The 25,819-nt window shown below is 35.2% G+C and overlaps 1 protein-coding gene across 8 annotated transcripts in view; it reads left to right on the plus strand.

Annotated features, from left to right (window-relative positions):
* LOC133534734 (dachshund homolog 1) overlaps positions 1-25,819 on the plus strand; it is a 181,446-nt gene that overhangs the window by 129,427 nt on the left and 26,200 nt on the right. For all 8 annotated transcript variants that reach the window (XM_061873978.1, XM_061873981.1, XM_061873980.1 and 5 more), the window contains one exon: positions 11,427-11,510. In XM_061873978.1, coding sequence (XP_061729962.1) covers positions 11,427-11,510 — 84 coding nt within the window. The remainder of the gene's footprint in view (positions 1-11,426; positions 11,511-25,819) is intronic.

Below are 25,819 nucleotides of genomic sequence, written 5' to 3' on the forward strand. Positions count from 1 at the left end.
AGTGGATTTGTAGCAAATTTTATTCATATATCGACGTCGTTGTTGTTTACTTTTTTGCCTTATTACAACGGAGTAAGGTGCAAAAGTGTAAACAATATTTGACGTCAACTGTACATATACCATTGATTGACATCTTCACAGTCTACTAAGATGCTACTATTGGGTCCGTTTTTCACCGGACATCTCAAAAACTCACGTTAAAATTACTACTATGTATTTTTTACTTTGGATTAACATTTTTGAGGTAGAAAATTCCCTTTGTCATAAAATACATGTACAATATCGATAACTCTGTAAAATATGCACGAAAATATCTACAGGTAGTTATAAATTCCCAACAGTAGCTCAAATATGAATCCAGTACCGCAACAAGCTAAGAAACTCCCTCAGGATCTCAGATCTAATGTAGCTGGGTACTCCGGACCAACTGTACAACCGCACATATATTTCCGGTCCAATTTGAGCTTTGATACAAAAGGACTAAGATTCAGATCAGATTGTTAGAGATACTATGTCAGGGTGTTTCGTGTTGTGTATAAGTAAAGTAAAGGGGTAAAGTGAGACAATCGTAAAGTTTAATAATAATTACATTCTCAACTCTCTCCCCGCTTGTGCACAATAATTAACCGCTTGGAATTACTTAGCTGAAATAATTTAATGTGACGCACGTCGGATTGCATGTACCTCTTTATTAGGGGCTAAGGACGTGAATCTGTTGTCACTTTTAAATCATTTGATAGAGGTTTGATTGAACATGCTTTGTAGTAAATAATGCTACTGTTCTATAGTTAACGTTGTTTATATACTATATTATTATTTCCGATTCAATGCATATATAATAACGTACGAATAATCATCTAAAATCTCCATCTGGTATCGTTTCGTGTATAAACTGCTATTTACCCTGCCTAAAGAGTGTTTTTGTAACATTAAATACATACATTATAGTACTGATTTTACTGAAAAATCTAATAGGTACATAAAAAGGAGAATGACAGCAAATAAAAACTCATACTCAGAATTAAGCAACTAATAGAACACGTTATACCCTTATACAAGTTGCGTGTACGTGCGCGTATATCATCCGACTGTTCTTAATAATTTAAACTGGTATAAACCAAGGACTAAGGGCTTTAGGCGACCATTATTAAAAGAGCTTTTTGTCCTAAACGCGCCTAGCCGGATGTAGTTCAATTTATTGTGGACGTGGGATTGTCTCAGCAGCGGTAACGGAACCCTTGTTTTAGTTGTAATTTACATACGGAATTACAAGGCGGAACATGTTTGACACAGTTGCTTACCGGGCAAGTGATCATGAGCACAATTCTGCTATTAATTTTATGTTCTGAAACTGTTGTGGGTTTGATCTGTCAGCTGTCAAAAGCGTGCGGTTGTTGGTCCAGAAATCTAACTTTTGCTCCACACGGGATATTTCCATTCTCAAACCCAGTCTTTACTGAAGATGTATAGGTTCCGATGTAAACTATAAGACATTATAGACCTGTAATTAAAAAAAGAAGACAGAATATCGTGCAACCTAGTAGTACCCACCATGACCATGAGACTGCTGATCTGACAGAAGTTAAAAATAATCGTTTCAGAGTCAAAAACACTAGATACCGTTATCAAAAATTAATAATCCCCATAACTTCTAACAATATCCACTCGCACAATGCAGGCAGTACCGAAATGAAATACGTTATAGCGTGCACCTGCCTCAAGACTCCTCGAGTATTAATATTCGTTATATGCAGTTAAATTTTAGAAGCGCGCAACCATCGGGAAGTTTGCACGAAAATGAAAAATTACTGGTCAGGGAGCGGCGACCGCGAAACGCTGCATAAGAAACAACTAATGAAAGCTTAGAGCCATTCGCATAAATCTCCTTTACATTTTTAATACCAATATATCCAGCGAGGGGAGCCTCCACCCAGGAAAAAATGTAGCCGAAGAAACTCGCGGACTTTCGCGTTTATATCTTATTTAAATACCACCAGATGCTGTCCGCTTATAAATGTGTATATTTTTTAATCGGTGCCTTACCAGAGACATAATGGTATCAGCCGATCTGCCGTCAGCTGGTATGTAGATGTACAGAAGTTAATCGTGTTCGGTGGCTAATTTAAAAATCCCCTCTTGCCGGAGGATTCGCATGGCCGGGGCCGTCAACTCGCTACGGCCGTGTGATATCTCTTTTGACCCGTGGCTTTTTTATTCGCTTCGTTACCTAAGCTTTTTCGTATCGTATCGAATCTCGAGAAGTCGTGTAGTCTCATTAAAATAATACGGGGCTACTGGATAATCTTATCCGGTGTGTTCCGATCGCAGATTGGGTGCGCGTGCTCCGATAACAGCACGAGTTATTCCGACGTTGCACGTTCGATACGCTACTATACTTTTTAATCCATTTTCCAACGACATCTTCATTATTTGTAATTCTGGCCTCCCTATATATAGCTGTAAACAACTGAACATTGTTACACTGCCTCCTTTTACGATCTTCTGCAAATATGCCTTAGTACCTATGTGGTGTTTCGGGTAAAATACGAAATGCAAATACCTTATAATATATTCATAAAATTATGTGTTACACATGTATGACAAAATCTCCGCGTCAAATAAAGTGGTACTAGACGTGGTGTTTTTATTAAGAGCGTAAGCCACCGGTATTCCGAAAGCGTCTGTATTCCGTGGGGTAAGAGCCGAGTGCACGACTGTGTGAGAGGTTTTATGTTCAAAATTTCACACATAATAAAGGGAAGCAATTCTTATGATTATTAGCGTGGAGACTGCGGGAATAATCCTCCACTGTGACAAAGCCTGTGACATAATTCGAAAATTCTAATAACAATAAAATAAAATTGCAGTCGGTTTGTAAATTTAAAAATGGCATAGGGAAGAAAATTTGGTTTCCGCGCCACGGAAGCCGTTATCGTTACTTTAGATTTACCTTTTAAGAGTAACATGAATATAAGACGAACAAATGTTAGATTAGTTTCGTGATAAAAATTGAATTCTATTTAATTCCCAATTGAATTCATTTTACGCTTATCTTCTGTAAGTGCTAAAATGAGCATGATTCGGGAGTCATAATTCCTTCGTTATTACTATTAATATTACACCTTAAGACTGGCAACGACTCCAGTGTTGATTCGAGCGAAAAACGACCTAACACAATTCGAAGGAGAATGCTGGCTTTTGTTTCCCTTTTCAAAGTACGACTTTGGTTGCTTTCACCTTAACGCCCGTTTAAATTATTTCTCCAGTTTGAAGTCGTAAATTTAAAGCAGACTTTAATTGTTATTTTAACTGCAAGCTTAACTTAGTCTTCACCAGTCGGGGGGGCGTGAAAATATGTCTTAATTCGCGTCCTATGACTAATATTCCATTAATATTAAATTGCTACACAATACGCAATTTTTTTTTAAATGTTTTGACGTCTTTCCTAATATCCTAATTATTATTATTTTAACTATTTAGAGTATTAAGACACATATTGGATCACTTTTTTTACAAACAATAGTTGACAGAAGCTGCCTTTCAAACATTTGTTCTAGGGTTTTTTTTGGTATTGCAAGAATTTTAACAAGAATATAGAATCAAAATACCTTTAAATTGACTACAAGAAAAACGAGTTTAATCTGTTTCGACAAATCTCCAAGGGCATCATGTACGAAATTTAAATATTATTGTTGTTTTTGCAGAGTGCACGAAATTGAAGGGAAATAGAATTTCGCGCCGAGCCCTGGGGGACTCCAAATCGCATTTGACTGCTGACTTTAAATAAAGCTGAAGATGTTTCCTCGAATAACTAGAGTCGGCACGGCCGCTCAGGGATTAAAAATCGATTACAATATCAGCTAATTACTTACTGAACATAATTAAATTGCATAACCTAAATCGATCCTTTTGTTTATGGGTCTTCTTGATCCTTTCAATCATCTATCGACCATTGAGTTTCGGTATCATAATAATTGTCCATAATTATATATTCCCTTGAACGGAGCGCATCGTTTTTATTGTTATTTTATTTATAAAGTAATAATTTTTTCGTCGGACGCAACTCGATCAGGTTTTAAATTTGATTGATCCGATATAAAGATCGATTTAATAATAATCGAGTGTTCCGCTTTGGTGTTTTGCTTTTCTCTTGTTTTTGTCGATAAACGTTTTCATTGGATCGATTTTGTTTTCTGTCTGCTTTGTGTCTGAATTTGGATGATTTATTAGCCACTAATTTTGACGTAATTCGTTCAACGTCTTATCGATTATAATTTAGTGCCATTAAATGTTTAAAACATAAGGATCGGGGATTGAATGGAAATTAAAAGCGGGCTGTTTAAATGTAGGTATGGTAAGTGTTGATACGGATGGGATTGATGGGAATATAAGATATACGTTAAATATAAATGATAATAACTATAGGTTTTAGATTGCAAAATAAGCTACCTATTTGGTGGGCGTTATATATGTATTGTTACTGAAAAAAACGTTTGGTTTGAAGGTCGAAGAGTACCTAACTACAATTATTTATTTGTAAATCAAATCTGTCATTATGATTGTTGCATCAATATCATTAGTTTAAGTATTACATAAGTACAAAGTAAAGGGTTTCATTCTTCGAAAATATTTTTTTTGTTTTTCTGTATTTTATTTATACAAGAGACTTTCGTAACGTATTTAACTCCATGCGGACCTGGAAAAGCCCAAGCAGATATTATCTCAAGGCATACTTAATTGTATAATACGGATTTGCTTACATAAGAATACTTTCATTAAGTACTTCATAATCATCATGAAAGAGCATTTACATAATTTGACTAGTGCTCTTTTCATATTTTGACGTCCTGAAGGTAAAATTCACAGTCTGAATTAAAAACCAAGGCGCAGAAATTGGTCTAGGATCTGCATGTTTTATTGGGTAGTGTAAGCATGTCATGAGGGTTATTGTGAGCTGCGCGCGCGGCCGAGTACGCAACAACAGGGACCACCAGGAGCACCTAAGGCGCCTTGCTCGCAAATCTCGAGATGGCCAGATACGGCGCATACCTACGGACCCTTAATGGCCATCCCTCGCTCGGGTAATTTACGTCGCATGTGCGAAACCACTCTTAACTAAAAGCCTTCTAAATTACACCATACACCGGGATTGATTCGGAATTAATCTCGCGCCGCTCTTATAGATTAACTTTTTATTATAAAACATAGTTTAATAAAATATTGATCGTGAATTCTCACGCCCGGGCGGTGGAACGAAATCACTACTAATCTTTTTGATGTACAGACAAAACAATTTCTATAAAGCCTTCAATCAATATTATTAGGTATGTATTTTTTTGCTACAACTGCTACAAGGCACATACTTAAAATGATATAACATTCTACATCTTATCCCAAATCTAAAACAGAATACATTTTGAGTAAGCTTTCGATATAATTGAGAAATAAACAATGTAAGGAGATACAACGTTTCAATTTACAAGATCTGCGGTAGCGATAGCTCGTGCGATACTCATACCTTTATTCTGCTTGTTATAGCGGCGCAGGACTCTTGTCTGTGTTTTATCTCAGATTTCTGTATGTCGATATGGACCAGCTATCCTGCTTCCTCTTTGTACATTATATCATACTTGTAGATTTGTATCATTAATTATGGTTTCTATTGACTTTAAAATTATTTTATATTACGAATAGCGATTCGTAATATAAAATAATTCATAGCGATGAATATCCATCGATATACATACATTATGTATCTTTAACACGTGTAGATTAAATATATGATTCAAAATATGCTACTTAAATATAAGAGTTAAGTATACGTTGTACATCAGAAAGAAGTATCTACCCCCACTTTTAACATCAATAACGGAAGTTCTCAGTAGAAACATATTACCTACATTTAAAACTTCGTAAATTTTGTCATGTGGTTTGCTTGAGTTAACATGCAAACATTGGAACAACACAATAGATATAATAGACTACAACAAATGATAAATGTAAATCATAATAACTACACCACAAAGGAGGCTTTTAATATACAACGAATTAAACGCAAAAGTGCTTTAACATCAAGAACATAGTATTGTTTGCTCATATTGCTGCAGTAATTAAAATGGCAGTTCGATATGGAACGAAATAATTCAACTCGCTAAATTTTGAATCTCGTATCTCGTTATATGCTATAATTTAAAAAGCAACTTAGCTGCGCTTTGAATAGTGTTCATATTTAAAAATAAGTCAACGAAAACGATACAAGTATAATATAGTGACCAATAGAATTCTCGTTGTATCGAACAAGATAGTTGCGGGGCTAGTAATGTTGTTAGCCTTAAGAATCACTATTCAATTGAGGCGTATCAGATATAGGCAGTTGCCAGTATTGAAATAGTAGGTTCGGATGAATAGAAAAACTTTTTCATATCTTTCATTCATAATACTTAATAGTTTTGATAAATGTAAAATGAAAACAAATATTATAGAGTATTTTTTCTAAAATTATATTTCATTTTTCTGACGTCTATATTCTGAATAATCTCAATTTAAGTATGTAATACTTCGCTTAAACTGAAATCTTTGAACAATTTCCTAAGGTGCTAACAACACAAGTTAATCAGACTGAACCCCCTACGATCTCCATTAGATAGACGCTATACCTACCTAATTGAATAAGGGACCAAATTAAACTGTGAATGAGTATGACCTCTTTCTATTCAAATTTGCCGTATTTGTCTTTACGTATGGCCGGAATTAAGTACCTCGAATCGATGGAGAAGATTAGGGCTTGATTGAAAGTTAGAGCGCTTAGGGCAGCGAGGGTGCCTTCGATTCTCGGTAATATGTTTGCTGTTTAGGTACAGTTTCATTAGCTACTATTGAGTTTGCATTTATTTTAGGTGAGCTTCAATAAAAAGTCATGTTGCTTGATCGTCCTGTTTAAATAAATGGAAAAGATTGATGGAGAAGAGAGGCATGTTTTAGTATTCATAGCGATAAAACCAATATCGATGAACAATATTTTATTTATACATTTTAATATCTCCTTTTATTTAGGTTTTATAACAATTCAGTACGTTTAAAACGTAATTAACATAATTTTTGGACCTCTATTTAAATAATAACAAATGTTTTGTATAAAATTACATTTACAGACACTTAGATTTTAAAAAACTAACTAGAAGCAACATTTGTAGTTATTCCGGAAACAAATCAAGGACAAAATCTTGAACCCCAAATTGGAAGTTCCACCCCAATCATTTCCGTCAGGTTAGATTTAATTGAATGTTATGCAAATCCATTGGACTCCTTAACAATAGTACCGGGATTCCAAATGAGTTAATCCGTGTTTATATTCCTAATCGGCCCTTGCTCAAGGCTCTGTTACCGGTTTACTCACAGATAAATTTATATATACAATGCCGTTTGTACCTACACAATGAGCCGTTCATTTAACTTGAAATGTTAACGCTAACCATTTCGTTGTTGAAATCATCGGTTATTAAGTCTTAACTGTGAACGTCCAGAAACAAATTGTATCTGATTTCAATTTTAGGTATTGAATTAGGTAGATATTTATTATTTATCGTTTAGGCAAAAAACGTATAAATACATCTTTTGCTTAAGAGCAATTCCTAGCTGAGCAACTTTTCAAATCTCGAATTTTTGAAGCTATGTTTCTGTCGCGCTACGGTGGGCGGGAGCCGGAGCTATCTAAGTGTGAGTGCGCGCACACAGACGCGAGACTCGTGCGCTCGCTCATTGCGCGCCGTTCCGTCGACATCGCCCGCGAGCCAGACGGAATTTATTCTGCACTGCCCGACGCAAGTTGTTTTTGTTGTTACCACGTAATATTGTTTTTCATTTTTATATTATACTGTATCTATTACACCCTAATACCAAACACCCTATCACCTGTACTAAATGTATTTTACACCTATGATGACGAAATAATAAATGATTGATTGGTTGATTGATATTAATTACCATATAGGAAAAAACTGCAAAAAAGAATGATGTCTCAGCTTCGGTTGTCGTCGTACAGTCAAGTGCAAAAATATGTATCGAAAGAATCGTCTCATAAATATGGTACTACGCTCTTATTACACTGGAATAAGATGCTATGGGACATATTTTTGAGTAAGATGTGTACATGTATACACTTGACTGTACCTATCCGTATCAGTAAGTTGGGAGTGATCATGGTGTGTTGTGAAATTTTGTAAGTACGTATAAATATACCTATGGTTAAACTACAATCTATTTAACTTGTAGTAAGATGGGGCTAAACTTGGGCCGCCTTATTGAAGAACGTATCGCAATGACAATCTGGGTAAAGTATGTTGGGATAATGCCGGACAATTTTGGGACCAATTGAGAGAACTCGTGAAAAAATGTTTTTTCGAGATCTCAATACGTGACAGATTCTTGAAGTACGTAGCGAATCGTTAAATAATAACCGTAGATTCGGCCTGAATTTTGGTAATCTTCAATATAGAACGGTTTTAGTTTTGTACCTGTGTAAAGATGAGACATACTTTTTTTAGGGTAACGAGTGTTTTGCCATCAAGGGAGAACATTGGATGGTGAAAAAAGCTGCTTCTAATGGAAAGAGAATAAGGTATCACAAAGAAATAGGTCCGGTGTCTACCCTTTTGTATCCGATCTTAACCCGGATACAAAAATTGGTAAAATTGTGGCTCTCAAACTTTGATACCTATGTCATAAGGGAATTTGATAAGTATACAATGTGCTAAGAAACCTCTTATTGTAAGGTTTACCCGAAGTAATAAAAAAAACCACTAAAATAATAGATACGTTGCGTAGTTTTGACAATTTAAGATTTCGTGAACTGTACAGGTTTAGGGAAAGTGTAAATGTATTGTTTATTGAATGGAATGTACTGGAAGATATTAAGTACTTAAGTAGAAGGGACAAAAATCAAAATAAAAAATAATCGTGCCCAGTCATTTTTAATGAAGGTCGCCAAAAAAATAAGAATCAAACTTAGAAATTAAAAATACTAAGTAGTTCTTTAAAAAGGTCAAGGTCACTGAGAGCCCATCTTGAAGTAGGGAAAATAATTAAAATTGCGATTTTGTTGGTTTAAATTTGCAATTATGTATATATATATATATATATATAGTTGATATACAATCTTTTTTTTTTTTGGTTAAATGTAAGGATCGTATGTAAAGAGTAAAGTAAATATATAGGAAAAGAGAGCCCTCTTGAAGCATTTTAAGGAAACTAATTTCGAAGCCCTATCTCTATTTTGTATCCGAAACTAGCAATGTATGTATGCGTGCACATCTACATATGCATCCGTATGTGTAGGTACTTTATTGCGAAAAATTGCTCATTTGCTATCTATTTTACTCGATTTTGTTATAAATTTCAACATGTATCATCATCCCTATACAATATAAATACTCTTTATTGCACACCTCAATAAAAGAAAACAATACAAAAGAAAACATACACATAAGCACAGGTAAACAACATGCGGTCTTATCGCTAAAAGGTAACCTTTGAGTTGCGGAAATTAAAAAAATTACATTGTCAGTAACCGTCGCGCTGATAGTGGTACTGGATAAAAATAATGGTATGAAAGTGTGATAAAGAAAACAATAAATGTGATAATTAAAGTAGGTAAATTGAAGAAAACTTAAAGTTTGATAATCACTGCTGTTTTTTAAATAGGTAAAGATCTGATTGTTTCTGGTCCGATCTTTACCTGGAAGGGTCAAGATCGGATATCGGTCTACAGCAGGGCTAGGTCTGTTAACACAATTACAAAAACAAACACAGTTTCATCAGAACACGCAAAATAAATTACAGAGCGAAGATCGGATAGAAAGGAAGAATTCGCGAAATTCACCTTGCTCTCTGTGATTGCGCATAGCACAAGCCCGACTCCCTGAGCGACGCGGGGACACTGACAGTCGAGGCGCAATGAAATGGCGTCTTACACAATGTTGCCAACATTAAAAAATAAAACCAAATTAGGGGGAAATGAATGTCCTACGTTCTTCACCCGCATCCGGTATTTACCCAACATACCTTAATCGTTGAACCGCCGCATTTCAAAATGGCCCTTATTTTGATATCGGCTAGCCGCGATACTTATATATAAATCTAGTGGCAAACATCAAAGTAGTTATCTTTTACTTGTGACGCACAAGTGTGAGCAATGTAAAATACTATATTTCAAAAAAAAAACTGCCTACTACGTAATAAAAGAAAATGTGATTATTAAATTATAATACGAAAGGTGTCAAATCGCAAAATGCTGTCGTTTTATTTAAAATAATGAAATAATTAGACCAGTTCCGAAAGTACCGAGAAATCCCGGTTCTTTAAAACAGTACCGGTTCTGCAATACCTAATAAGGATGTTATGCCCATCACTATTCCTTCTGTGTAGGTATATTTAGAAACTGTCTCCGCCTCCAATTCGTGCGATAAGGACAACTGCAGCTCGGATCGAAATTCACTCGCAAAAAACTCAAAAATCGAGGTTTCGCTCTCGACTGTTTCCTCCTCCAAAACGCAATTAATCATTATGAAATTTTGGAAATTGCAAGAGGAAGAAATAATCTATGCCGCTATGTTTTGATTTTTTGGATATTTTTTGTCATATTTGTATACTGTGCCTTTTTTTACAGCCAATTCAATTGAGCCGTTTTTGCGATTTTCGAGGCGCTGTATCTTTCTTCAAAATAAAATAATCCAAAAAAGCAAAACATAGCGGCACAGATATTGATGATATTGATCTTATTTGAAAAAATCACTGCTCTAGGTTAAAAATCCAGGGAGGAATCAGTCGAGAGCGTTTGTATGGAAAAATCGCAACTAGGAATTCCTCTTAAATATAATTTAGAATTTATTTTAGTTTATAGACTAATATAGACGCGTATCATCTAATTATGAGAGCGAACGTTATGTGGGCTACAACAGTGAGTGAGTTTTATAATGTGAACAACGAGACCAAAAATATTGTCATATTCGGTTATGGAATGAAATAAAAGTAGAAGCCGAATTTTCAATATAGTAACGCTCTAAAATAGGTAAACAATGCACTTCCTATTGTCATCACGTGATACTTGAAAACAATCACCGAGCTCCTAGGATAAAATGCAGGTCGATTTCATTCTAGGAGCTCAGCGATTTTTTTTGGTTAAAAAATGTCGATTATCCTATTTTACTTTTTTGCATACAAAAGCTTAGGAATTTACATTCGTAAGCTGAAGTACAACATAGATGAAAATACTTTAATACAGAAAATATAATTTATTTATGACAGAGGCAGATCTTGTTTCTGTTGTAAAAAGTGAAGTTTTCCAGACAATTTTAGCGTAAATTTATGATGTAGGTACGCATGTTATGGAAGCATGACTATACTAAATAACCATATTTTTATTGTTGCAGCTGAATTGAAAATGGATGTTCTTCGGGAGCGAGAAGTGAAAGACAATCTAGAACGACAACTTCTCGACGAACAGAAAATGAGAGGTAAGTCTATAAACTATAAATATAAACATTCATGACGTAGAAGTGTGTGCAAGCTAAAACCATAAAAAGAAATATCGGTAAATATAATAGTTCCAACCATGTTATGGCATGTTAAGATAACCTACTCGTGAACAACAAACTGCAGGTCCTGAAAAGAAACAAACAGGGAGAAACTTCAAAGCCGTCATAAATCTCGATGACCGCGCTCCGCATTCGCCACAATTAACAGGAGATCTTGTTACAACACCATTGTCTTCATCCCCACGTTATTTATATCCAACATTAAAACTATTATATTCTCGTATAACGCCTAGTGCCTTATGCTGCCAATTTTCGTTCCGTGCCACCGGCTCATCGCCTCCTCCTTTATTGTCTGCACAGTACAATGTAGGAGTATAATTGATACTATTTTTATAAGTATATTCACACGTTATAACTTGAGTCGGTTCTTGTTTATGTTATCTGTTTGTGTCTATGCTTTCCCAAGCTCGAGGCTTGCGTGTTACGACGTTTTCTTCGATTTATTGGTTCATTGATAGTTTTATCGCTCGCTTTGACGTCTTTGTAATCTCCATAATTACGCCATTTATTACGACAATTTTGTTTCGCTTCGTTGAAAGCTTCATTTGTTTATACCTTGTGAGTACCTGACACATGTAAAGGTTTAATTCGTAACAGTTCCTACTGTGTTGTTAATGACATGCAAATAACATTCATTCCTCCCTTATATCTTTTCTAAGTTATTATTATTTTTAGATACACAATTATTTTAAGTAGGTCTCTATAGGTTCCGTTCTTAAGAAAAGGTTAATGGAACGACAGATGAATTATAGAAATCACACACAGGTAAAAAACATGGATATGAGTTTACTATATTTAAGAGGGTGCGTAAAGCCAGGACATTAGAAAATGATAAAAGATATGGAGCGCCGCACGAAAATTGCGACGGAAGATTTGGCAATCGCACGAGTTATAACGTCAATGTCTCTGAAAATTATGTTTGCAGATCAAATCCCTCACCTATGTCATTAGCTATTTTATACTAAAATTATACTGCTATGGTATGCGGGGTAACGATATACAATTTAAAATCAATGAAAATTAGATGTTTTCGTTTTTTTTTACCTGTCGAGCCAATCTTAACTTTTTAAGGGTTTTCTTAGAAAAGCCCACGCAAATTTAGTCTAGTTTCCGAATGATTTTTTTCAAGGTATTTGCTTATGATTAAAACGTGGAAAATTTCAATATAAAAACTACAATTTTGCGTTAGCCTTCTCTTAAAATGGCACCGAAATTTTCATATGTACACGACGGCGTATTATCGTCTGTAGTCCTCATTTTAAGGTAAATATCTCCCAATAATAAAATATATTTATTAAGAATTGTTTGATAACTAATCACATTCAAAATTCGCACCCCTTATCCGCGCAAAGGTCAATCGCTTACAATAAAACTACCCTTAGTATGCCAGTGAGACATTGCAATAGACAGGGAAAAGAAAACTATCTGAATGGAGGTAACCTTTGTAGAAATGTCAGGCGATACGACGGCGGTGACCTAACGCCTTGAGACAAAGGGTTTAATTCTATTGACACAGATACTGCAACGAAAATCAACTTTAACGCATTAATTATAGAGTCGTTATTACTGCTTTTACATACAAGACATTTTACACGTCACAAACAACATAAAGGTGGTGTAAATATTTTATCGCAGGCATTTCTCCTGTGAAATTGTAATATAAATTTAAATGTTAATAATGGGACGACAGCTCGCTGCGAGGTTGACGTTACTTTAATGAAAATAATTATTGCTTCTGTACATGTTTTATAATTTAATGCCGCTAAATGCGAGTAATACCGTATGCGTAGAGTCTATAAAAAGTGCAAAACTATCTAGTTCTATTAAAAATTGCCACGGGCTAGTATGTTACAATTAGTAGCATATTAAATTGTTTTCTAGTCATCAATTTCATTGTCAATGCTTGCACTTAATTGCAGCTACAACTGTTAATGGATTTTGCGAAATAGTCGGCGGTCTGTTGCAGCTATTTTTAAAAGCTTTCTGACATTTGCGACCAATTAAGTACTGTGTTGTGGTTAGTATTTCCTTCCTAATTCGTTCGTTTCGCTTTTAGCTGTTATAAAGATAAACAATACAATATTTCCTTTGACATTATTATTATATACTAAACGGGTTTTAGTTCGTATACAAACCATCAATACCATGCTAATAGAAGTTCACCATCAAATAGCAACTTGATTATTTTATTACTAATAAGCATTTCGTTATTGATAAATAATCATGTTTTAGAGAGCTTTAAAATTGGTTGGATACTCCGGGCACATTAGCATTTAGTGTTTTATTAATAACCAAAGTATAACAACATAAAACGCTAATCTGTGCATTAAGAATTGGATATAGATGAAATCAGTTTTTAGCAAAGAGGCTCAACTCAATCGACTCTCAACGTTTATTCCTCTCTGGAATAGTTCGTTGCGGACTAGTAATTACGATAAAAGGTTTAAACGTGATGACATATCGATCACAGATGCAACAAAGAGGGAATCGAGGCTCCATACATATTTCACACGCTGAATGAACTCGATTGCGACGTGAGCAATACTGTTAATTGCCAAAAACCAATCATCAGATAGCGCTCTCTACTATACACGCGCTGTGAAATACACCTTCAGTTACAGCAGCCAACGGCCACACGGTCGTTTTAACCGATAGTTATACAGAGTGGGCAAGAAACTAAAGTTACGATAACATTTGGTTTTGGATATTATTTATATTATTTGGTTACTTTCCTCTACCGCTGCTTATATAGACACATTGACTCAACGAAATCCATAGTTTTACCAAAGCTTAATTAACAAATATTAAAAGTGTCAAACTAAGCCCAAAATTTTGAATTTAATGGCTGCAAAAATACATTTTTAGAAAAACCAGTCAAAAATATAGATGTTTATAATATTTCGCGTTTCAACTTCATTGAAGGCCATTTAAATGCAGCTCCAGCAATTTTAAAATTTAAAACTGCTGTCGATTCTGAAAACATCGCCCCGGGCTCATAAAACATCGGAGGAAATGCATTAAAATAACGAAGCTTCGTAATAACGTTTTAACCATTAACAGTTGAAGCTGGTTCGTATAAATTAAAAACCTATTTTTAATAATACTATTTTCTAGTCGCTTAATAAAAACGGAGTATACATTTTAAGCACCAAAATAAGATAAAGCCTTCATTACCTATCGTAAAACGGAGAAATTGCACTATAACTCAGGTATTGGGAAAAATGTGTTCGAAGTTGCACTAGCATGTAATGTAAGTAATGTAACATGTCTAAGCAAGGTTTTCTCAGCAAAGTTTGTTCCGGCTATCCCATGTGCCAGTCAGCGGCCAGCAATAACAATCAATCAGGGAGGTCGATCGCACTGGTTTGAAAATTGGAATAGGCCCGAGCCTAATCAACGTCCGCGAGCAGCCATTCATAATAGATATTGTATTGAATACTGCGGCCGTATCGCATCGGAATCTGCTGCTTCGGTAATGCGCTTCCATTTAAACAGGGATCATAGAACGATCATCTGTTTAATTAATGGAAATTGCTTTAGAGGAAATGAAAAGCTTTTACTTACTAAGTAAAGATAAACTTCTACAATTATTGTCAAAATTTCAAATTTTGGATTTTTTTTTAATTAAATCGAACACGATTTCGGTAAATGTACCTATGTAATAAGTTATTTTATTTTTTCCTATTAATTTCCTAGAAAATAGCAATAAAATGTAAACTGGATGTGTGACGTTATTACTATGGCCGTATAAAATATAATTTGAATTGTGTCCGCTTGTCATAGACTGTCATAAAAACTTAATTTACGTCAATACCTCTACCAAATATGGCCTTCCTTGTACTCGCATTTAAGGACGTAGACACGTCTAATGTAATGACAAGCTACAATTATCTTGAACTTTGATGTAATTTCAAGATTTCCCCGTCATAACTCATCCCTGCGACCCCATATCACATGCTCTCTGTATCTGAGATGAAGTAGGTATAACTCTCATTGTACTCCAGATTGCTTAATTAAATAATATGTAGGCCGTAACATTACGGCGTCTTGAAAGGGTTCGGAATGGAAATGTTACGCCAATTATGCGAACATTATGTTGAGAATGGAGGGTTATCGATGCCTGTTTGGATGTGCCTTTGCATGGGGAATGTTATATCTTAACACATCATATAACGGAATACACGTGTTTTATTTCAGCCCCCATTTATTTAAGAATCTTTTTATAGAGAGACAAATGTAATAAATGTAATAATTTAACCAAAATTAAATATTGATTAGGTAATAAATGCTTCAGATTTACATAATGCTTTTAACCAAACCAATTTATTTGTATGCACTCTATTGGTCATTTAGTTAGCCCGTTGATAATACCATTCCCCTTCTATTTCAAACATTATCACAGCCCGGACAGTCGAGTGATCAAATTCAAATGAAATTTAACAATCGTATCAACATACGTCAGTATCCGGCTACCTAGATGCATGGCAGTGACGTTTGCACCCCAGTAATAAATTCTATTACGCTGAATGGCTGATGCAACTGAGTTAATACAGTGTGGATAGTTGGTTAGGTATTGTAGTGTATATTTAGATGTCAGTAAAATAATATTGTCCCTAGATAGGCAACATAAATGGTTATAGTCTATGTGTCTAATATTCTTCCTGGAGAGGAAATTGCTTAATGCCAAAATACTATCTATTTATAAAAATAATCCACTGAATTCAATTTCTCGGCATCGTGTACCTTTCATCGCAAAATTCAAAGGGTTAATGCCCAGCTCTCCGGAGAATCCGTAAATGAGGAACGGGTTCATAAAAATACCGACGATTCCTGCAAAGAGTCCAGTGGGAAGATATCAAAAAATATTTCCGATACACGCGAAATCCCGACCACGGTGCGACGTGCGACCTCGCCGAATACCGTGCCAGATACCCGCCGTGTACGGAATTCAATTACACTACACACTCGTATTATATCGTCTGTCTTAGGGATCCCCAGGAATCCGAACAGAGTCGTAGTGAATTCAATTTCTTGTTTGTACATATTGATTAACTGAGAGGTTACCACGTATTTACTAATATAAAATATGTCTAAATTTCCTAATCATTAAATAGTCTTGCAATAATATTATTTTGTTAAAAATAATAATAACCGAATTTAGCTTGCATGTCTTTCCAGAAGTAGATACCATACGGAACCAAGTAACGTGCCTTCATTGACGTCGCTGAAGGCATTTTATTGTGATTTTTTGCAAGTGTGAGGTCTCGAATTTATCGGCGCTACGAAAGTTTTCGTGAACGATGCCGGGTAAATATTTACACTTTAACGTTGCAAGGCGGTCGCGTTTTTTGCTTGAGGTTCGTTTGTGGCCGATGAAAAATTGTTTCAGTCGGAACTTCGCGTAATTGCGCCGCTATTTAGAACACCATTTAAGATGATGAACAACATTTACATAAGGATTTTTGAGCATGTTCGTCCTGTCTGTTCAAAATGTTTTGGTGTATAATTTTCTAGATTTGTGTAGTTTTTTTATATGTCCGAACGGTAGGAAGACGTCTGACATCTACCATCTTAAGAAAATCTAACCATCCTTTTATGTATTTATTTGATAAATATTGAATTCTCAAAATATAATAATAAAACCGAGAACGAATCAAATGCTTCGATGTTCTGGTCAAATGAAGCGCAGTACGGTCTGCCGGCCGTGAGTAATGCAAATGATTAGATTTAGTCGACTGACCAGACCAACTCACTCGCTCTAATGTACTAAATGCATTGGAGGGCACGGAAAATAAAGCCTCTGAAACATACCTACCCTGTGGAACTTTGACTCGGTCTGCGAGCTTCGCGGCTATGCTGGTGAGAGGGCGATTTTAAATTATTTACTCGTCTAAAGCCAATATTCAATTATAGACTTACTATAAGTATTTTGGTATGTTAATAAATAAATAAATAACTTCTCAGTTTGATTATTTTAAATCAACGTATGTGTCTTTAAAGGATGTCGAATAAAGGAGACGTGTTAAAGGAGCACTAAAGAGCGGTCTAAACAAAAAGATCAAACGAATTGCGAGGCATTATACATTTCACCGCTAAGTAGAATGCGCTGTTTGGCTCGTGCCGAGCTGCGGTCACAAAGATTGACTACCTTTTAAGATAACCACTTATACTGCCCTAGACCTTATCAGGAATGGTCTTTAATTCAATTAATGAAGTACGTTTACACCAACACTATTCTGCTCGAACTCGCCCAGCGAGGATTCCTAGTTTTAGTATTTGTTGTTATTAGCGGCAACAGAAATACATTATCTGTGAAAATTCATCACGGTTCATGAGATACAGCCTGGTGACAGACGTACAGATGGACCGACGGACGGACTGCGGAGTCTTAATAATAGGGTCCGGTTTTAGCCTTTGGGCACGGAACCCTAACAAAAAGAGTTAGATGCCTTTTAGTCTGCTTATCCGATACCGCTTTTTCAAAGGTAATGATGTCATGAAAAACCTTTCTTAACATCCATTATGTACCGGGACAGTACATACATTCCTAAAGCTAGTAATGCTAAGTTAATAGTAAAAATTAAGCGAAGGGGATGATGATATAGTGTAAATTAAAACAGTGCAAACTAGACATAGGCGTTTATAATCAAGAAGATATCAGTTCCGTACACGACGTTTAATTTAACAAACCATCAACATTCGTAGCGAGATAACGAAATGGAGGAGTTTCACATTGTAAGCAACCTCGTAATTACAACTACTGTAATTATAACCTTGTAAAGTTGTAGCTCCAGACAACCGCCATACGGGAACGATGCTAATCAAAGCCCTATTCAGATCCATTACGCAGGGAAAGCAATAAATATAACGCGTTCATAAAATCTCGCACAACAGCCGAAGTTATAATAAAATATTACAAGAGCCAAGATTTTGTCTAATTAATTTTGTATACGTGTACTGTGGGGCTGCAATGTCTTGGGAACACACAATGAGTCCGGGAAACCGAAGGCGAGTTCGTAACGAGATCCGCGAAGATGCTAAATTAGAATTTATGATTGTGTGTGAAATTGTTAGAACAGGTTTCAATGTGCTTATATGATCCTGTTTCCCCGTAATAAGAAGGAGTAAAGTTTCAGATGAATCCGGTGAAGTAATGAACTTTATTTATAATTACTGACGCGCGCCTGGAAAAGCTTTTTCAGAAATAGGCAGGTTCTATAACATTAATATTATTTATTAATCAAAATCCATGGTTTTATTGAGGCTTTTAAATGGTGCGTTTAGTTCCCAATCATATTTTTTGATTTACAATATAATGAAATATAACAACGTAAAGTTATTATTAGGTACATAGTCTAAGGTTGGCGGAGACTTGAGCGACATTTGATCAAAATATACCTATGTTAACAGGGAAACTGGTGGTTAGAGCCCGCTCAAATAGGGTTGCGACGTAGTCGTGTCGATTTTACCACGATCGAATTGTCGATTTCGCTACAATCGAGCGCACACGCCATGTGCCGGCCGTATCGTGTGCTTGTAACCCAATACGACTTGTTGCATTTTACCTGCAAGAGACAGAAGTGTGGAAATAACCCCTATATTTAGGTTGATGTGTTGCATTGTTGATGAACTTAGTGTCACGTATGATTTTCTTTAAACGTTTTCATAATAAACATTTCACAGTAAGTCGACAGTAACGGTGTGGCATTAATCATATCCAATAGCTTGCCGCAACTAATTTAACATTTCTGAAAAACTTCTAAAATTCAATTAATCATAACGAGCTTAAAAAATAACTTCTACAATGAATCTTGTCGCAATGATACTTAATACGAAAGCTATGAGGAATGAAGTTTTTTACTGCGACAAGGTACATTCAAATTGTTTAAATTTCCAATCGGTAGGTATAGGGAAACAAAGTTGTAAGTTTGCATTTTCGCCATAACATACAAATTGCTAACCCAAGCGTGTGAACTACTGAACTGGAGTTGCGTGTTAGCGCCGCGTCGGCTAGTCACTGGTCCAGTAGTTGGACCGTAGTCTAAAATACACCTCAAATGAACGACACTAAATACTTGATGATATACTCTTTACAAAGTTGTTTCGTTTGTTGGGTAGGCATGTTGAACAAGAATCAAAAGTTAAGAATAATGCAGTTCATACATTAACGAAAGCGAAACAATGCTTTTAAAGTTATCTTCCTCAAATAGAATTTCAGCAGAAATCTGAATAATTATCGAAAGTATTAAGTGGGCGCTTTAATTATAGAAACAAACAAAAACAGGAGTTTCCAGTGACTTGAGGGATTAACAAAATGAGTGAAAGTTTAATTCGCAAGTGTTTGTTGTTCAGAAGAATTTCCATTTCTAGTACCATTTAATGAAGTTTGAAACCGTAGATCCAAGGTAGCAATGGGAAACAAAAGTATCCAAATCAATTATTTAAGGTTAAATAATGAGTAGTAGTCAAGTAGACAACATTTATACGTATGCATAAAAGTGAACAAACTCTTATCATTTGTAAAAGACGGACATAGGAGCTGGCATAAGATAAAAGTAATTTAAGTATTACTATGATATTTTAATTATTTACATACATTTATTTTATAACTTGACATGTTAAACATGTATGATATGAGTAGGGCCCGTTCCGGACGTAGGAAACCTAATAATAATCGGGCATGGCCGACAGACCGCATCCGGTGTCTCGGGAGATATTGATCTCAAATTTTACTATACAACGCAAACTTGCTGAACTTGGGTTAACCTGAACTTTGGGTAACGATAGAGCTACTCGTATTGTTATTTTGCACTAGCTGTAAGCTGGAAAAAGGAGTTTTAGTACTCAAATCTATCAGATCGCTAGCTAGTATTTACCGCTCAATAAAAGTTATCAATTACTTTTTAAATTAGTTTCTTGTTCATAAATGAAGTTATCTTCTAATCAAACGATCTATTTTATAACAACTTTTCACTTTAAATATTTTAACACATAACAAAATATTGACCAGGTTTACTTTACAGGCGTTTTACAGGGATGCACACCATTTTTATAATTCCTTTTTTATAAAAAATAGGGAAATAAATGGTTCCCAGAAAATTGGGTTAGGTAAGAACTGCGATGGCGCATTAAAAAAAACAGTCAAGTGCAAGTTTGAATTATCTCATGTAACTATAAAGGCGAAAGACATTTGATCAGGTATCAGGATAGTATAGGTATACTAAGTATAATTGTATACAGCGCCATCTATCAGTTAATTGTCTAATTTGCGTGATGTTATGCACGCAGTTTGGTTTTTCGAGAATTATTCTCTAACATGTATACCAATTCCAAAAATTGTTCTTTTATTTGAAAAAAAAAAAGTGTCTTTAATGTAATCTCATAGAAATTTCAAGTGTGATAAACACCCGTAAAGTTGGTTAAATTGCAATCTGATTTCGGAAATGTTATTTGTTAATTTAAAATAAGTTATCAAGATAGAGGTCTTCGAGATTTTATGTTTCCTCTAAATTTTATAGTAATGTTAATAGCATGTAAAAAAACATAATTTATCTTCGGTAAACTTCTGAGAGGGGGGGAAGGGGGTATTTATTTCACATTTTCCGTCATAAATCCTTTTAATTCACTATGAATGTACAATTTGCGTTCTTTGAAATGACCCACTTGAACTTGACCTAGTCACCAGACTGACATTTTGACCCCTCTTCATATTGGGCATTCTCCATAGTTGTTCATAACTATCGATAAATCGGTTCAAAAGGAACCCTAAAAAAGTTGTTGATTTAAAAAGTATTACGTTATATTAAATATAATATAATAAAAGCCATGTACAATTTGTCTTCATACTAGTTAAAAATTATATTAAAATAGATTTATGTTCAAACATAGTATAATAAAACCAGCGTATAATAAAAATTACATTATAACGTAATGGTGTATCAAATGGCATTATGTCAAGTGTATGATAGTTTTATTATATATAATTATTAGCGTACGGACGGGAGGTGGCATTCTGGATGGAGAGGGCAATGGAGTCGCCTAGATAGATATTTTACGATTAAATGAATAAGGATGAAATGATTGATTTCTCTAAAACATACCTGTGACATCTTGGCTCCGTTGTATGACAAGGTGGTAAATAAAATATAGATTGTGATCGTATGGTTTGCGACCCATCCGCTTGTTCGGCACTTGACAACAGAGTGTCGACTTGCAGGTAGTTCGCAATCATACTTTTATTATGTAAACGTCACAATACCTTACGCTAATAACTATATTCAACAATTCAACATCACAGACCCCTTGTATAGGTTTAATTTCATTCAATAATAAGTCACAAATGTATCTTCTTTTCTTCATGAGCTCATTACTTTCTTATGAACTTAAGAATTCACCCATTGACTTCTCACAAAACGCAATTAAAATCGATACACCCGTTAGCAATGAATGATGTTCATTTCAGCGAAGCATGTATCAATGTATCGAATGCAAGAATCGATTGTAACATCGATGTCGATTGCGGGCTAATAAATTGTTTACATTGGACGGTGTACGATCATTAAGATCTTTGTTTACCGGGACCACACACGAGTAGCAGACGTCGGCAGAAGCCATACAGTGATTTTGATTGCAGGATATCGTATTAATGGAACTCATATCGTATTTAGATTTCGGTTTCGCAACAGTAGGGTCTCTTCTATTAACCGTCATATGTGTACTATATTCAAGTGTTGCCATATCCCGTCGTTGTTTGCTTGTATTTTGTTGAGACCGGCCGGCCTAGCCAAGGTGACAATCGCTATCGCTACGACAATGAAACGCTTTGTGTCTCTCTATCACTTTTCCATATTAGTGCAACAGTGACGGTTGCGTTTCGATCGCTACGGAGCGCTTGGCTACGCGGCCATATCACATAAATGCTGCAGCGTTGCTGGTGCAGCATACAATTTCCTTAATTTATTAATTGTTGCGTTTATAAGTATTAATTCATTAAGTGTTTCAGTTGTTGCCAAATAGCTGTCGCGATTAGAACGATCAAACCTAAAAATGTATCAAGGAAATGTCTATTACACTGTCACCTACAGTGACTCTACCAGCAACGCTACAACAGTTACGCTGATGCAGTCGCCAACCGAATGTCACCTTAACTATTAGAACGCGGCGCGTGGCACTGCAAAACTGCAGACCTCACTGCGGCACATTTTGAATCGAGAGTAATTTTAAGGTGTTATCGAAATTAGGCTCCACGCGTTGTCAGTATTAACGACTACTTTTTGCCCGCGACATCGTCCGCGTGGAATGATGATGACCCATATACTATAAACTACCCTATGTCCTTTACCGGGCCTCAAATTATCTCCATACAAATTTCATCTAGATCGGTTCAGCGGTTTAAGCGTGAAGAGGTAACAGACAGAATGACTTTCGCATCCTACACCTTATAAAACAAAGTCTCCCGTCACGTCCGTCTGTTTCTATGTTTGCGGCAAACTCAAAAACTACTGAAAGGATGTTCATGCGGTTTTCCTTTTTCACCTATAAATACAGTGATTTTTGAGGATGTTTTAGCTGTATAATTTTAAATTGTTAAGGTTTTGTGTAATCCGTGCGAAGCCGGGGCGGATCGTTAGTTTATAATTTTATTATAGTAGGAATTAAATCGGAATGTGTTTCGTAGGACATGAAAAAAAACCGGACAAGTGCGAGTCGGACTCGATCGTCACCAAGGGTTCCGTACATCTTATATTTTTTATTTATTTATAGTTATCCGATTTTTTTACACTACGAGTACAGGAGAAAATCTACTTAACTTGCCAAATTTCATAGTTCTAGGTCAATGGGAAGTATTATATATATTTCCTGTTGCCCATAAATTTGTCTTCAGAGTGTCAAAATATACATTTGTTGCGGCATCAGTGGCCGTATCTTTTTTTTTACGTTTACTTAGAACTTTAATTTTTTCACAGCTTCATTGGACTGTAGACTTGAGTATATGGTTTCAATTTCACCTCGATACCTCCACGCGTTCCCAAGATATAAAGGGTCTTGACAGACAGACAGACGGACGAACGGTCGGACGGACGGGCGGACAACAAAGTGATCCTATGATCGTTCCGTTTTTTCCTATTGAAGTACGGAACCCTAAAAATAGGAAAATCCGGTACAAATCTGCAATTTTTTTTCTTTTGGTGTTATTTATTACGATTTGTAAAAGAAATTGAACTATGTTTTAAGTTTTTATTTGAGCACACCAATATATCAGTGCGAGCGAGATGGACTGCGATCGAGTTCACGCAGTCGCTAGAATAAACATCAAGTGTTAACTCATGGTAGCCGTGCTCCAACTGAAACCTCTTAACCTTGAATTGTCATGGGTGATACTCGTTGTTTAAACGAAATAGAAAATCCTATTAAAGTCATAAACCAAAATTTAATTCGTTTCGCTCGCACTTATCAATATGAAAATAGATAATTATAACTCGAATAGTCATTAAAATCTGTTGTTTTCGTTTGCTGGCACCCGGGCGTGAAAGATGATTCAATTTATATTCTCATTGGGCAGCAAACGGACGGTTTATGCTTTCTCCCCGGCCATTTGAACGTAATTCCTGTTTTATCGACTTATTGGTTTTTATCGTGAATTCATTTGCTTGTTTATCTTGTCTGCAGTGCTGCGTTATTACGGAGAGCAATTACGGATAGAGTGTTTATCTTTGTGTGTATATTAACTTTTATTTAGATAGAATTCATTCAACATTCTATTTACAATAGATCTTTATTTAGATTATTTCATGATGATGATACTTTCAAGTTTTCAAATACTTAATATTTATAGGGTGAGATAAGTTTAACGCGGATATAGGATCACTTGTATGTCAGTCTGTATAATTGCTGTCTGTCCAACCACTTGTCACAACTACTTTTTTCTAAAACTCCTGAACCGATTGAGTGGAAAAATTAAAATTTACCAAATCTCCTCTTATCTCCGAAACCATCTGAGTCTTACATTTAGTAAAATACATAAAATAGTTCTTTATGTATAGACTACAAGAAACCTACAATACTGCCAATAGTAACTCGAATCTTTAAAAAAAACTTTGCCAAAAATTGTGATAAGATAAGATTTATTGTTTAACTGTGTACAAAGATGTTGACAATAATACAATTAAGAACCAACAGTTTATCCATCACGGACGTACAATATAATTATGACTAACCTAAAACTAAATAAGTAACAAAATTAATACATGCATGCACTATTATCATAATCGTCAAACTGTTTCATGCTGTAGAAAACTCTATTAATAAGCCATTTTTAATGGTTTTAAATTGTTTACCCTAATAAGTACCTTGGGGGTTGTTTTTGAATTTACTTTTACTAATTTACTAATTGATATATTTTACTAAGTTTCTTTGTTATATACCAGATAGTTCAACATTTTTAGTTTTACAGTATAATAAACTTGCACTTCCGCCAACACATGTAGGCGTAAAATTGCATGTAATTCAATTGAGACCTGTGTCAGACGATATTTCGAGAAAAACGAATTATCTAGAACCCTTTTAATTTAGATATGTACGTTCTACTCGTGTGTATATGCACCAGAACATAATCAAATGAAGCGCTAAAATTGATTCATAAAACCCTTCTCTCCAGCCTTTGTTGACCAGAGTACTAAAATATGAAAAATATCACTACGAGTAAAGCATGTTATAGGTATCTTTGAATTATGATGAGTAGATTTAGAGTGGTTACTTTAATAAATAACTAGTTTTTTCCTTGAAATAATTTATAGTTACCTAGTTTAATCGTGTAACGCTTTTTAAAAGGCGTTTGTTTAAATATGTAATGAAATTAACTTCATTTATTTAAATATCTCAGTAGCCTGTACGTATGGAGTTTTTTTAAAGAAATATATGTTAGAATTAAGAAACATAACGTTATCGAGATGTTCGAATATAAATTGCTGAAATAACCGAAAGATAGAGGAAGACGTCACTTCAATTTTGTAAGGGTTGTGTAACAGTTTTCTTGTCGGATTGAATCTTCCAAGAATCCATCACGCCGAAACGCAATTCGCTTTGATCGCAATTTGTTACAAATCACCAACAATCGCACACTCAATTTAATTTAATAAACTGTCAAAAGCCGTCTCTACCTGTTAGTGTTTACAAATGGACCGGACATGCGTTTCCCGCCTCGGTTTCCCAATAGGGGGCTACGATTC

The sequence above is a fragment of the Cydia pomonella genome, chromosome 2 (assembly GCF_033807575.1).
Source record: "Cydia pomonella isolate Wapato2018A chromosome 2, ilCydPomo1, whole genome shotgun sequence".
Taxonomy (NCBI): domain Eukaryota; kingdom Metazoa; phylum Arthropoda; class Insecta; order Lepidoptera; family Tortricidae; genus Cydia; species Cydia pomonella.